The 12,823-nt window shown below is 40.1% G+C and overlaps 1 protein-coding gene across 5 annotated transcripts in view; it reads left to right on the plus strand.

The window, feature by feature from the left end:
• FGD4 (FYVE, RhoGEF and PH domain containing 4) overlaps positions 1-12,823 on the plus strand; it is a 108,503-nt gene that overhangs the window by 61,529 nt on the left and 34,151 nt on the right. For all 5 annotated transcript variants that reach the window (XM_079992360.1, XM_079992364.1, XM_079992362.1 and 2 more), the window contains exon 2: positions 6,724-6,885. In XM_079992360.1, coding sequence (XP_079848486.1) covers positions 6,724-6,885 — 162 coding nt within the window. The remainder of the gene's footprint in view (positions 1-6,723; positions 6,886-12,823) is intronic.

The following is a 12,823-nucleotide window of genomic DNA, read 5'->3' on the forward strand; positions in this document are numbered from 1 at the left end:
TGATTCCGATGCCAGCGTGAAGGGCGATGGATGGAACACAGTGCTCTTAGCCAGAACAGTCAGCTCTGAATTGGTTCTGTCCAGTGATTTCGCTCAGTGATTTCGCTCTGTGATTCAGCTCAGTTCAGAGGCTGGCCGCATCTGGCTGTGCTCTGATGTCCATCGATCCCACCTTCGTCGCCAGTGTTAAGTTGTGGGTTGACATAGCAGACGACACAGCGATTTCTCCAAGTAGCTCTTTATTTTGTAAGCTGGAATAGAACTGACTGCAAACAGCTCAGCCGGCCTGCTTTTATAGGCAGCCGGCTGTCAACATTGTAGCAACAACAGCCCAGAGTTCCCGCTTAAAATAACTGACGTGGACCTGAGTGAAAACTATCTACAGACCTGAGTGAAAACTATATACAGTATCCCCCTGCTGGCCCAGGGTGAAACTTCACTACATAACAGAATCACCACGTGCAAAGAATTTTTAAAAGAGAGAAAGTGCTGAAAGAATAAAAACAAAGTATCTTCAGAACCAGCACATGGGCCTCCAGATAGCAATTAGATAGGTGGAGACTTGGTTTTTTAAGCCTAAAATTTGGAGAAACTTCACATCTAAAGACAATGTACAATCTATTTTCGAAGGCCAAAAGTAATTTGTTGTTATTGTGTTTTCGTTTATAATTATCTGCTGGGATAACTTTAATCAGAGCAAGGAGTTGGGTCCCTTCTAACTCCACTGTTAAAAGAACGCGCACTGTCTAAATAACTTGGGGATACCTGATCATGTATAGATTACAGAAAGTCTTTGGTGTGCATTGTACTTGCCCAACTTTCCTAAAACTAATGGTTACATTTGGGAGTCTTTGTGGTCACTGTTGTTTCCTAACTTCTTCAGCCATGTTGTGTTTTGTTTATCTCAGTTGCAGACAAAAAATAATCCAATTATTTTGATGCAACTAATAAATAGCTAAGTTCAACTGCTCAGAGCACTGACCTGTAAGATTAGCTCAAACTTTTCATTCAGTTAATGAATATAAGTGAATGTTTTTAACATCAAATTTATATTGGAGAGCTTTCTGAGTTACTATAATACTGAGGCCTGCACTGGTGGGTTTAGTAGATATAAAGAAATGTTGCAGGTGAATGACTTCATAGAGCAGGACTCTCTTGGCTTGAACTTTGCCCGTGAAGAGCAGCTGGAGGAGGAGAGGGCAGAGGGTGAAGAAAGAGCTGAGAGATAGAGGGCCCTATCTTCCCATTCTTTGGACCCCCTGGGAAACTCAACAAACCTGTTATACCTTGAACTGTGGCCAACCTGAGGAAGTACTGTCTACTTTGGGCCTGCCCATAAAAACCAAGTCTAGAGTGATACTTTTGTGGGGGATAGGGAAGGTGTAACTGTGCATTTTTGTAATATTCTGTTTATGTTGTCTGTTGTTGCTTCAGTTTTCTGCACACTGCTTAAAGATATTTTAAATATATTAAGCAGTATAGAAATCCATCCATCCATCCATCCATCCATCCATCCATCCATCCATCTATCTCAATCAAGGGAACTGGGAAACCCAGCCAGATGGACAGGGTATAAATAATAAAAAATATTATTATTTTCAAGGCAGAAACAGGAAGTGCAGGAGTGTTGATGAGACATCCAGGTAGATTCTCCATGTGAACACGCAAGAAGGACTGGCTGTTCATTTTCCTTCTGTATTATATAAGCTAGTGGCTGTTAAGCTTGGCAAGTGTGCTGTGAAATAAGCAATACTGCATAAAGAGATTGTCACATAAGTACAGTGAAATTGCTGCTCTGTTATTAAAGCATTCCTGGACCTTGCTCTTTAACCAAACCAGAAAATGATTTCGCTATTCAGCTTTAGGGCTAACATTCATGTTTAAAATTAACTACCATGATTCTTCTGTAGAAAAACACCAGCCAAAAATAGTTATGTGACTGAGATTGAGTTCCAGGCACTCCTCCTTCAGAAGAAATAGGAGCCATAGGATGGGGATCATAGTTCAGGGTTGTTAAATTCCATTGAATTATTACATAAATTTCCAGTACTGCATACTAAAGATCATGCATTAAAGATTGTGCACAAGTCTATATTTTTAAAAAAGTTTTTCAAGAATGAAGAAAGCAAATGCTCTTTATTGTGAGGAAATCGAGTAAAGCCACTAGGCTCAGTATTTTTAGAAACAGGATGCCACAGAAAGCTCACACACACACACTAGAAGTTTAAAGACTGACCCTTTTAATAGTAACATTTTTATCATCTCAAACCGTCTCACTTTTCCGAATCAGTTAAAGGTTACAGTAATTATAATTTTTCTGCAGATAGAAGTCATACTTTATAACAAAACCATTTATTTATTTATTTATTTATTTATTTATTTATTTATTTATTATCTATTTATTTATTTATATATATAGCACTTTAATAACAGTTGACTTCTGAGTGTCTTAGCTATACATTCAAAGTCCTGTCCCATGCCTTTCCTATTGATCTCCTTCACAGTTCTCACTTTTATCAATTATTTTGCAAAGATGAGATGGAAACTCTGTAAGTGAGCAGTTCTTAGATCAGGGGGTTGGGAAGTTCACAGATTTTGAATAAGATTGCACTTCCTTCTGAATTAACAAGTACATGGTAGTTCAGGGGCACTGGAGGCCCAGATAATTTCTGTGGCAAGATTGGTATGCAAATTTGGAAGGAAACAACACTTTCTAAAGTAAGTGCAGTTTGTTTCACATTTTGTAACAATTCTCTCCCCCCCCCCCCCCCCATTTAGAATATTCTGGGAAAACTTGTTCTTATTACTTAGTTCTAGTTACAGGTAGGTAGCTGTGTTGGTCTGCCATAGTTGAAACAAAAAAAACCCCCAAAAACAATTCCTTCCAGTAGCACCTTAGAGACCAAATAAGTTTGTTATTGGTATGAGCTTTTGTGCACTGGAAGGAGTTTTTTGTTGTTGTTATTACTTAGTGTTTGGGATAAAAATTATACATTAGGAAACTAGTTCCTGCTGATTTGCATTCAGAGTTCCTCAGTATTAAACTTTCACTTCCACTGGAAATCCTTCAGCTTTCTTTGCACTCCCTTGACCTGCCCCACATTCCCTCCTGAGCAACTTCACAAACTTTAGTTGAGGTGGCCTCAGTAAAGCAAAATGCCCAAAAGAAATCTCTTTTTGTCATATTGTACTTTCTAACAAGAGCACTTTGAAGTTTGAAGTGGTCCTCTGCAGATAGAGTGATTTACAAACCTATACAGTACAGGAAGATCCATACATGCAATTAAGCGTTTTTGTGTTGGTTGCTTCAGCAGAAACCTGTTAAATTGCAAAATGTGTTTGAAGGGTAGGGTTTATGGTATACTGTTTTAGTTTGGGAAGTGGCACTTGGAGTGATGTCCATCCTTATACTGCAAAATTGGCATTGTAAATACAAACCCTAAATGAGAGAGTTTGCATTAATACAGAGGATGTACACCACAGTTTTGTCACTGAAATTGATCCTTTCCTCTCTTCCTTTCCAAAAAGGAGCTATTAACAATGGTGTCTTACTTGTGAGTACATCAGTGCAGGATTTCCATTCTCACAATGGTTTATTCAACATTTCGTTTTCCTTGCGCATGTCTTTCTAATGTTGGTATAAGGGGTTTTTTTTTAATTGTGTCTTAAGTTATAAATGACACAATCCAATCCATTGACTTTTAGTAGCTACTGCTGCCTAACATAGCTTAAGGTTCCAACCCATATTGGATTTGATATCCCGCCTTTCACTCCCTTTAAGGAGTCTCAAAGCGGCTAACATTCTCCTTTCCCTTCCTCCCCCACAACAAACACTGTGAGGTTGTCCTCTATGTCACATTTCCTGATGTCACTATTAGGAAATTCATTCTACATATTGTGCTGGCCTCTTGTTGAGTACAGGTAGCCAAATTCTGCAGCTGTTCTCTCAGAGTATCACATGACAGTGCCCATCTATTGTTTTTACAGCTGCATTTGTGTCATATTTTTCCTAATATCTGACAGAATTTTGGAACACTTTTCTTTTAAATGAAGTTCTCCTTAATATTGTCCATCTAGCCAAAGACATTACCTTAGCTGAACTGATGTAATTGTTTTCTGTCTTGCAGTGTAAAGCCTAAGCAAAATTGTCATGTGCAGCCCTGGGGTGGAACAGAGACAGTAGAAAGTTTTTGGCTAAAGTAGTCAAAATATGAATTGGTGTGTCTTGGAAAATACACAAAGCTAAGGATGTGCAAAGGGTTTACAAAGGGGGTATTTAAATCTGTAATTTGTCCTCTGAATTGACAGTGACTATTGATGGTGTAATAAGTGTAATTCTTATTGGTGACTTCTAAATTATTTGGTAGCTATAGTGCCATAAATTCTGCCTTGTCTATTAAATCATAGCAAACAAATGCAGCCTTCTATGTACTAACCTTGAACATTTCTGCTCATTTTAGCATTTTAAGGCAGCACAAGGTGAAATCTCAAATGAATTTTCTGCATTTTGCCAAAATATTTCTCCCCATTTTATACAACAGAAGCTTCATTTTCTTATACATTTAAAATATATAAAGAACCAATTATCATGGTTCAGTTCTGAAAATAAATGTTCATGTTTGGAATAGATGCAGTACATTTCCTTCCTGTTTAGGGAAGGATTTAATGTTTGAGGCATTACTGTATTTTAATATTTGGTTGGAAGCCACCCAGAGTGGCTGGGGAAGCCCAGCCAGATGGGCGGGGTATGTATGTATGTATGTATGTATGTATGTATAAATAAATAAATCTTCTTCTTCTTCTTCTTCTTCTTCTTCTTCTTCTTCTTCTTCTTCTTCTTCTTCTTCTTCTTATTATTATTATTATTCCTCGTAGGAAAAATCCCTGTTGAAGTCTAATACTTCAAACAGAGACAAAAACAGTTTTAAAACAAAAATTAAAATATGTAATGTGAATCAGCTAAGCATAACAGAATATGCACAGCACTGGCATATATCAAATATTAGTTATGAATCAAAAACTGAAATATTAAAATAAGAAATTAATGAAAATACATATAAAACTGGAAATGTTTCTGTCCAAATGATCTTCCTCGGCAGTACAACAAAATAACACAAAATTCTAACCTGTTCTACTAGCATATTTATTTGTTTGTTTGTTTGTTTTTAAAAAGATGATTAAATATTTACACAGTATTCAAGAATAGCAGGACCAAAATCAAATTTGTATAATTCCTAAATGTAGTTAAAGTATTCTGTTGAGATGACAAATCCATAGATGGAGCAGCAAAAGGTTGACCTAAAATGCTAACCCCATGTGAAGTCAAATGGCCCAGTCAAATGGAAAGAACAATAAACTATTCAAAAATCTGGAGCGACTCTGTAAAAGATATTCTATTCTTTTAGCAGTGGGCATCAAGAAATAATTATTCAAGGGTAAAGGTAAAGTAAAGGACCCCTGGATGGTTAAGTCCAGTCAAACTTGGCTATGGGGTGCGGCGCTCATCTTGCTTTCAAGCCAAGGGAGCTGGCATTTGTCCGCAAACAGCTTTCTGGGTTATGTGGCTAGCATGACTAAACCACTTCTGGTGCAACGGGACACCATGGCGAGTAGCAGAGTGCACAGAAATGCCATTTACCTTCCTGCCACAGTGGTACCTATTTATCTAGTCACTCTGGTATGCTTTCAAACTGCTAGGTTGGCAGGAGGTGGGAGAGAGCTATGGGAGCTCACCCCATCATGCGGACTCAAACTGCCAACCTTCCAATTGGCAAGCCCAAGAGGTTCACTGATTTAGACCACAGTGCCACCCACCCTCTTATTCAAAAGTCTAAATCAAGGCAAACAGCCTCATCTTTTCAAAAACTACTGCTGAAAAAAATAATGCAGAAAGATGTCTCTCATTATTGATACGGTGTTTAGTACTTTATGAAGAAAGAAAAAAATACAATTTGTGGGTAAAAGGTAGCAGATACAAAATTCGCCCAAATGACCAATGGTAAGATGTTGAAGGACCAGTTAAGAGAAATTAATATAAAACAGGGTTTTATATTTAACTTGTTTACTGTGAAAGAATCCCATGATTCCTCTATGGCTGGCCAATTCTGATTAAACATTTTCATGGCTGTGGAGAATCATTCCCAAGCCACTTTTTCCACGAAAACCTAAAACTTAATGCAGAGCTTTTACTGTGAAAGTTGCCTTCAAGAAAAGGTCTTCAGAGTCAGTGGAAATTGAGACTTGTCTGGCAATCATACTTACGGTCTTTAAAACCACTGGGCAATGTGACTATTAGGTAGTGGACAGAAGGATAAACTAGCAGCCCAATTCCCAAGGCTGTCTTTTAACACACTTTTTTGATGTAGTAGAAGCTGAGATTAATTTGCTCTTGCATAATTATAACAAACACATTACAGCCACAACTGGAAATTTTGAACGTTTTCGCAGCTTGCTGTGCAAATGAGAAATCACCATCCTTTTTGAGCATTGGGCTCTCCAATACCATGCATAGTTTCAAATTCCACTGTGCACTCTCCTAAAAGTGCATGCAGAAGTTAGGCTTATCCAGGTTTTCCAAGTTGTTGCTCCATATTGTAAGAGGAGATAAACCACTCTGAACTTGACTATTAACACGGAACAGAATTTCTTCCCATCTTCCTTATATGAGCTAGCAAGGAAGTCCATATGTTCAGTCATGTTCACAGTTGCCTTTTTTCCTTCCAGGTGGCAGCACATGTCCAAAGATCTTCATAACTCCACTGTGCACTACAAGCAGCACAACTAGACTGTATGAGCCAAACATTGGCAATGAGGTGGCTCAGAAAATAAATGGAATCGTACCAGAGAAGCCATCTCCACAGCCAGTTTCAATTCCAAAACCACAAGGTCAGTACTAGATCATATCTGTGACCAGCTGTTGACTCTCGGAGGCTACCAAGTCAAGTACCTTTACCAAATATGCAGTATTTTGTGGCACAAATAAAATAGCTCACTCTCACACACTAACTGATCAGGTTTTGTGAGATTGTGGATGCATTGTGGTGAAAATAGCAAGGGATGGATACAATTATTGTCATTATTTATTTATTATTTATTTATATGCCGACCTATACCCGGAAGTCTCAGGGTGGTTCACAGAATAAAATCAAAATATAAAACCACAAATTACAAAATAAAAATAAAAACAACCCAATAACGCCCTCCCCCCAAACCCACATCATTTTAAAAGGGCATGGTATGCCAATCAAATCAACCAAAGGCCTATTTAGAAAGGAACATTTTTGTCTGGGGCCTAAAGGTGTATAATGAAGGCACCAGATGAACTTCCCTGGGGAGAGCATTCCACAGATGGGGAGCTACTGCAGAAACGGTCCATTCACGTGTTGCCACCTTCCGGACCTCTTGAGGAGGAGGCACACGAAGGAGGGCCTCAGAAGATGATCTCAGGGTCTGGGTAGGTTCATATGCAAAGAGATGGTCCTTGAGGTATTGCGGTCCTGAGCAATTTAAGGCTTTATAGGTCAAAGCCAGCACTTTAAATTGGGCCCAGAAACTAATTGGTAGCCAGTGCAGGCAGACCAGGATCGGGGTAATATGCTCAAACCGTCTTTCTCTGGTGAGCAACCTGGCCTCAGAATTCTGCACCAGCTGAAGTTTCTGAACCATCTTCAGATGGCACTGCAGGCCTGTTTGCCATAAAGACAATTCCTCCAACTTCCTAAATGAGGAAAGCTTAGGGCATTTTCTTTATTCCGTATGTTTGTTCAGTCAAAGGTCTGCCCTGAATGGAGTGGGAAATATTCAAAGGGTGTCTTTGCTATTCCAGATCCGTTCTGCCAACAAACAAGAGGCCCTGACCTGGTTTTGTAGAGTGTTAGTTGGTACTTGGTTTCTTTCTGAAAAGACGCTTTAAATCTCTGGAAACCAATTGTATCATTTTATATAACTATTGAGTCCCCACCCAGCAAGGGGAAAACAAATCCAGGGGGGGGGGGGAAATGTGTGTGATGTTTATACTTGCTTTAACTCTCTCTTTTTTTTTTTTTACATTATATTGCTGTTATCTGAAGCAAACAACTGCATAAATGTAGCCTGGAAAATGTTAGTTATTAATATCCAGGGGTGCAAATAGGGCATTAGAAAAGAGGAAGAGTTTTTGGAGCAAGTTTCCTAGTTCTTTACCAGAGTTAAGGTTTGGATCCATGGATAAGTGAATGAGGTTCACAGAATGAAAGCTTCTTTTCTCTTCACTCTGTAGCCAATTGTGCCCCTTGAAAATGCCTCACCATGGTTCCCTTTGGAACCATGTGGGATGGTATGGATGGGAAGCTGTCCATAGCTGTGTAGGCCTAATCATCCTAGATCACATGTTATCTCCAGAGAGAGGTTTTTAGGGGTAGGTGGCTGTAGGCCAACTTATTTCAGCATTTGTTTAGCCTTTAAAACAAGGCACAGTGTGTGTGTTTACAGTGTTTGCTAAGGTGAAATAGCATGTGCATACTGCTCAGCATGACCTCAAAGTAAGTGACACAGGGCTTTTTGGTCCAAAACTATATGGTTTGTCTAACCAAATTCCTGGAACAGCGTGCACTTTGATAATCATGTAAACAGAGAAACATTAGGATAGGCAATCTGCTGTATGTCTATTACTTTGGTGTTTTGGAATACAATGGCACAAAATAATGGACTTGTGTAGATGCCAAAGCAATGGTCGTCCCAGTCCTGTACTATCTGTTCTAACAATTCTTGTAACAATGAGATGGGATATGTTTAATATTTAAGTGTTCAGTCAGAAATTTTGTTTAGACAAACAGTGAGTTAGGAGGGACATGACAGAAGTGTATATGATGAAACAGATAGAAGTTTTCTCTCTCCCATAAAATACTAGAACCTGAAGTCATCTAATGAAGCTGAATGGTACAATGTTCAGTATAGACAAAAGAAGTATTTGGTAGCAAATTCCATAGTTATATATATATTGCATCATTAAACTATGGAATTTGCTACCAAATATATAGTGATGATTGAGGGACGCGGGTGGTGCTGTGGTCTAAACCACAGAGCCTAGGGCTTGCCGATCAGAAGGTTGGCAGTTTGAATCTCTGTGACGGGGTGAGTTCCTGTTGTTTGGTCCCAGCTGCTGCCCACCTAGCAGTTTGAAAGCACGTCAAAGTGCAAGTAGATAAATAGGTACCACCTCCTCCAAAAACTAGGTGCGTCTTATGGTCTGGTGTGTCTTACAGAGCGAAAAATACGGTAAGTTCTTAACCCGAGGTACCAGTGTATAAATGGCTAAATCTGAAACTCCTCCCCCCGAGGAATAGCTCCATTGATTCTGAGCGACCAGTTTCAGTCTTGCTGGCAGACAGCAGTCTTAAACACTCTTCAGAAACTGGGCCTTGCTCCCCAAACCCTCATAACTATGGGCCTGGGCCAAGCTAGATCCGTGGTTAGGCAAAGAATCATGGACATAGAGAGACAACAGAACTGTACAAGGGTCCCTGATTATAAAATCATAGAAAAAAGGAGATACGTAGCTGCTCCAGCAGCATATCTCTATTTTCTCACATCCAGAAATGCAAGAAGGGCTTTCACTCTTGCTAGTAGCTCGGCCTTGCCCTCACCGGTTCTGGAAGGCTCCTACGGAAGAGTCCCATACGCACACAGACTTTACACCTGCCCAGTAGGGGAAACAGGAAGCCCCGAACATAGATATTTTTAGATGTCCTTTTTATGCTGAGATTCGTAGAGACATTATTGACCCTTTGCTGAAGAGGCTCGCCGACCTTCCAGACAAGTCTAAACTTAATTCTCTCCTCTTAGGCAAAGATCACAAGACGACTCGGCTGGTAGCCAGATTCTGCGCCGAGATTTGTAGGCACAAGTCATCCTCTAGAATAAACTAGCTTACTAGGGAAAAGCTGAAGTCGCCATTGGGGCGCCTCAGGGTCAATTTTTATGGTAGCCCAAATCTCAGTTGTATATATCTCAATTTTAATTCATGAGCTACTGCTGCAATCTGCTCCAATGTATATTTTGTCTTTATTGTGTTATATGAGCTGGTCTTTGACCGTAATAAATTATCTTATCTTGAACTTATCAATGGTTTCAGGCTGTGAAACAGTTTATTAAATAAAGTAAGTTGTTGGCCACCATGAGAACTGGATGCTAGACTAGATAGGCTGTTGGTATAATTCAACAGGGCTGCTCTTAGGTGCTTAATGGAAGGTTGCTTTTAACATTCTTCACTCTGCTCAAGATGCTTTCTGTATGACACAGCTTTGTTATCATTAACACCATCTAAGCTGCTGCTACTTCCATTCAGACTTATTTCCTAGGACTGTTCTGTGGCCTCCTTGTTTCTCAGCCATGTTGGTGGTTTTGAGTTCTTCTCCAACCCTCTTATGTTTTATCATCTCTCTCTGTTAGCTAGCTGTTCGATTTCATGGCAATTAGCTGATGTTCACTGGCCTAGATCTGCCTGTCATTTCTAGAGAAAACACAGAGTAGGAAACAGCTCAGTCTCTTAACAGCATGCAGGTGGATGTCAAAGCAGATTCGAAGAACACTGACAGATAAAACAGCTATAATGAGCAATTACAGCAGTTCAAAGAAAAGCAGAGTGGTGATGGCTGTCCCTCCATAATTTTTTCTTAAGTTTTCAGAAGACTTCCATTAACGTGGGGAGTAGGAGGAGTTGATGGGTCAGTTACAGATGCTTCATTACAGAAAGAAACACTTGGTTTTGATCCTGCTGGGATGCTTGTAGGGATTGTGATTTTTGTTACAATTATTTTTTAGCATCCTGTGCATTTGCTCTCCATGCTGGACTGATTTTCTTGAGCTATTGTGAGTCCTGAGCATGCGTTTGTGTGTGCATACATAAACTTTTTCATGAGCTTACAGGTAATTTGGTCCTCAGAAAATACCCATTTGTTCCAGATTCACAGGTTATAGTTGTACTTCACAGAGATTGCCGCACAAGGCATGTGACCGACCACCTTTGGCTTGCCAAAGTTTTGAGGTTTTGTTTTTTTATTTTAACATTTTGACTCTTTGATTGGGTTTGGAATTCAGGGACCACGGTTCAAAACCCCACTGAGCCATGAAGCTTACTGAGTAACCTTGGGCCAATTGCTGCCTCTTAGCCTAACCACCTCACAGGTTTGCTGTTGGGATTAAATGAGGAGGAAGAAAACCATATATACCACCTTGTGCTCCTTGAAGTGTGTGATGCAGTAAGTGCAATAAATATACTGCAGAGAGACAGCGGCTTCAGCTGGGAAATTCATTTCTTCTTCTTCTGGCAGCTGCATATCTAGTCTACAAGCTGTATTCCATAACCTCTGATGTGTTGAGAAGCGCTCTCTCTCTCTCTCTCTCTCTCTCTCTCTCTGTGTGTGTGTGTGTGTGAGAGAGTGAAAGAGAGAAAGAGAGAGCAGCAGCATTCGAAATTAGCTGGGTGCCAGTTGTGATTTGCGACAGGCAGCTGGCCTTTTGTGATGAAGTGGAGATATCTGGTTGCCAGGTTTGGCCCCTAACATCTCCATCTGGCTAGCTTGTGTGGCTGCGATGCCACACCACTCAACTGGTCTGTTGGGCAGCACAGCACCATAAGATATGCTTCTTTTGGTGCAGCTCTGCCTTGCAAATCAGCTAATACATGTGGCAGCGCGGCAGCAAGAGATGTGTGTCTTTTGGTGCCGCACTTCCCCACAGACCATTTGCTTCGTAATCTTGCACACACACAAAATGCATCTAGACATATCATTGTGGTGACCATAACCTAGATTTAAGGTGCTATTTGGCTCCTAGATTTTAAAACTCAGTTTCTAACACTGAGAGACAGACAAGCAGATAGAGACTTGTCTATGACTTACTTGGATTGTGGAATATGCTTTGCTTGTTTCTCTCCCTGATTCAGGTTTGAGCCTTGGTGCTTGGTGTGTGTTTAGTTTCAAATAATCCATGCCCCATCAATGTGTCCATTGGTGTATTTTCTTCTGTAGGGACTATTTCTAGGTTTACATTTACATACCATTTGATTTTAATAAAACCTCAAAGTGGTTTAAAATAAAGGGAGTGGTCTGTTTTGAGTTATTGCTCAGCCCTGGAAAGAGCTCATTAGTCTGGAAATTACCTCTGAGCATATGCAGAGTGCTTTTCCTTGCTGTTGAATAAATACTTGGTACTGTATTCATAAAGCCATTATTGAATGTTTAGAGTGTTTTGCATATATAATCTCAGTTATCCTTGCAACAGCCCTGTAAGGCCATTATCATAATTCTCATATTGCAAAAGCTTGAGAGAATGCAGAGGCTGAGAGGATGGCTTTCCTAAGGTCACCTAGTAAATTGGAAAGGGCTGTAGAGTATCTGCCTTGTATGCAGAAATTCCCAGGTTCAGTGGACTGGCACCTGCAGCTAGGGCTGGATATGTCCCTAGCCCAAAATTCTGGAGTGCCACTGCCAGTCAGTGTAGTTAATGCTGAGCTAGATAGACCAATGGTCTGGTTTTTGTATGGCAGCTTCCTATGTTCCCATTTCATAGCAGAGATGGGCTCTGAGGTGGGGTCTTCTTCATTCATTCACATCGTCTTATGCAAGCCTGTGTACTATGTACAGAAGGAGTTGCTCTATGGCGAATTTTGGATTGCAGGCCAGGGAGAGTTTTGTACATGGCATTGAGATAATTTTGAAAGAAATTGTTGGACAAGGCACATCTTAGTACAAAGGCAGAGAAACCAGAGAGGAAAGAGTTGTGGCTAGAAGAGGAGGGGCCAAAGAGGGTCCATTGATTACCTCTTGCCCAAAGGCTCGCAAAA

The sequence above is a fragment of the Podarcis cretensis genome (assembly GCF_951804945.1).
Source record: "Podarcis cretensis genome assembly, chromosome: 10".
In the NCBI taxonomy this organism is placed as follows: Eukaryota; Metazoa; Chordata; class Lepidosauria; order Squamata; family Lacertidae; genus Podarcis; species Podarcis cretensis.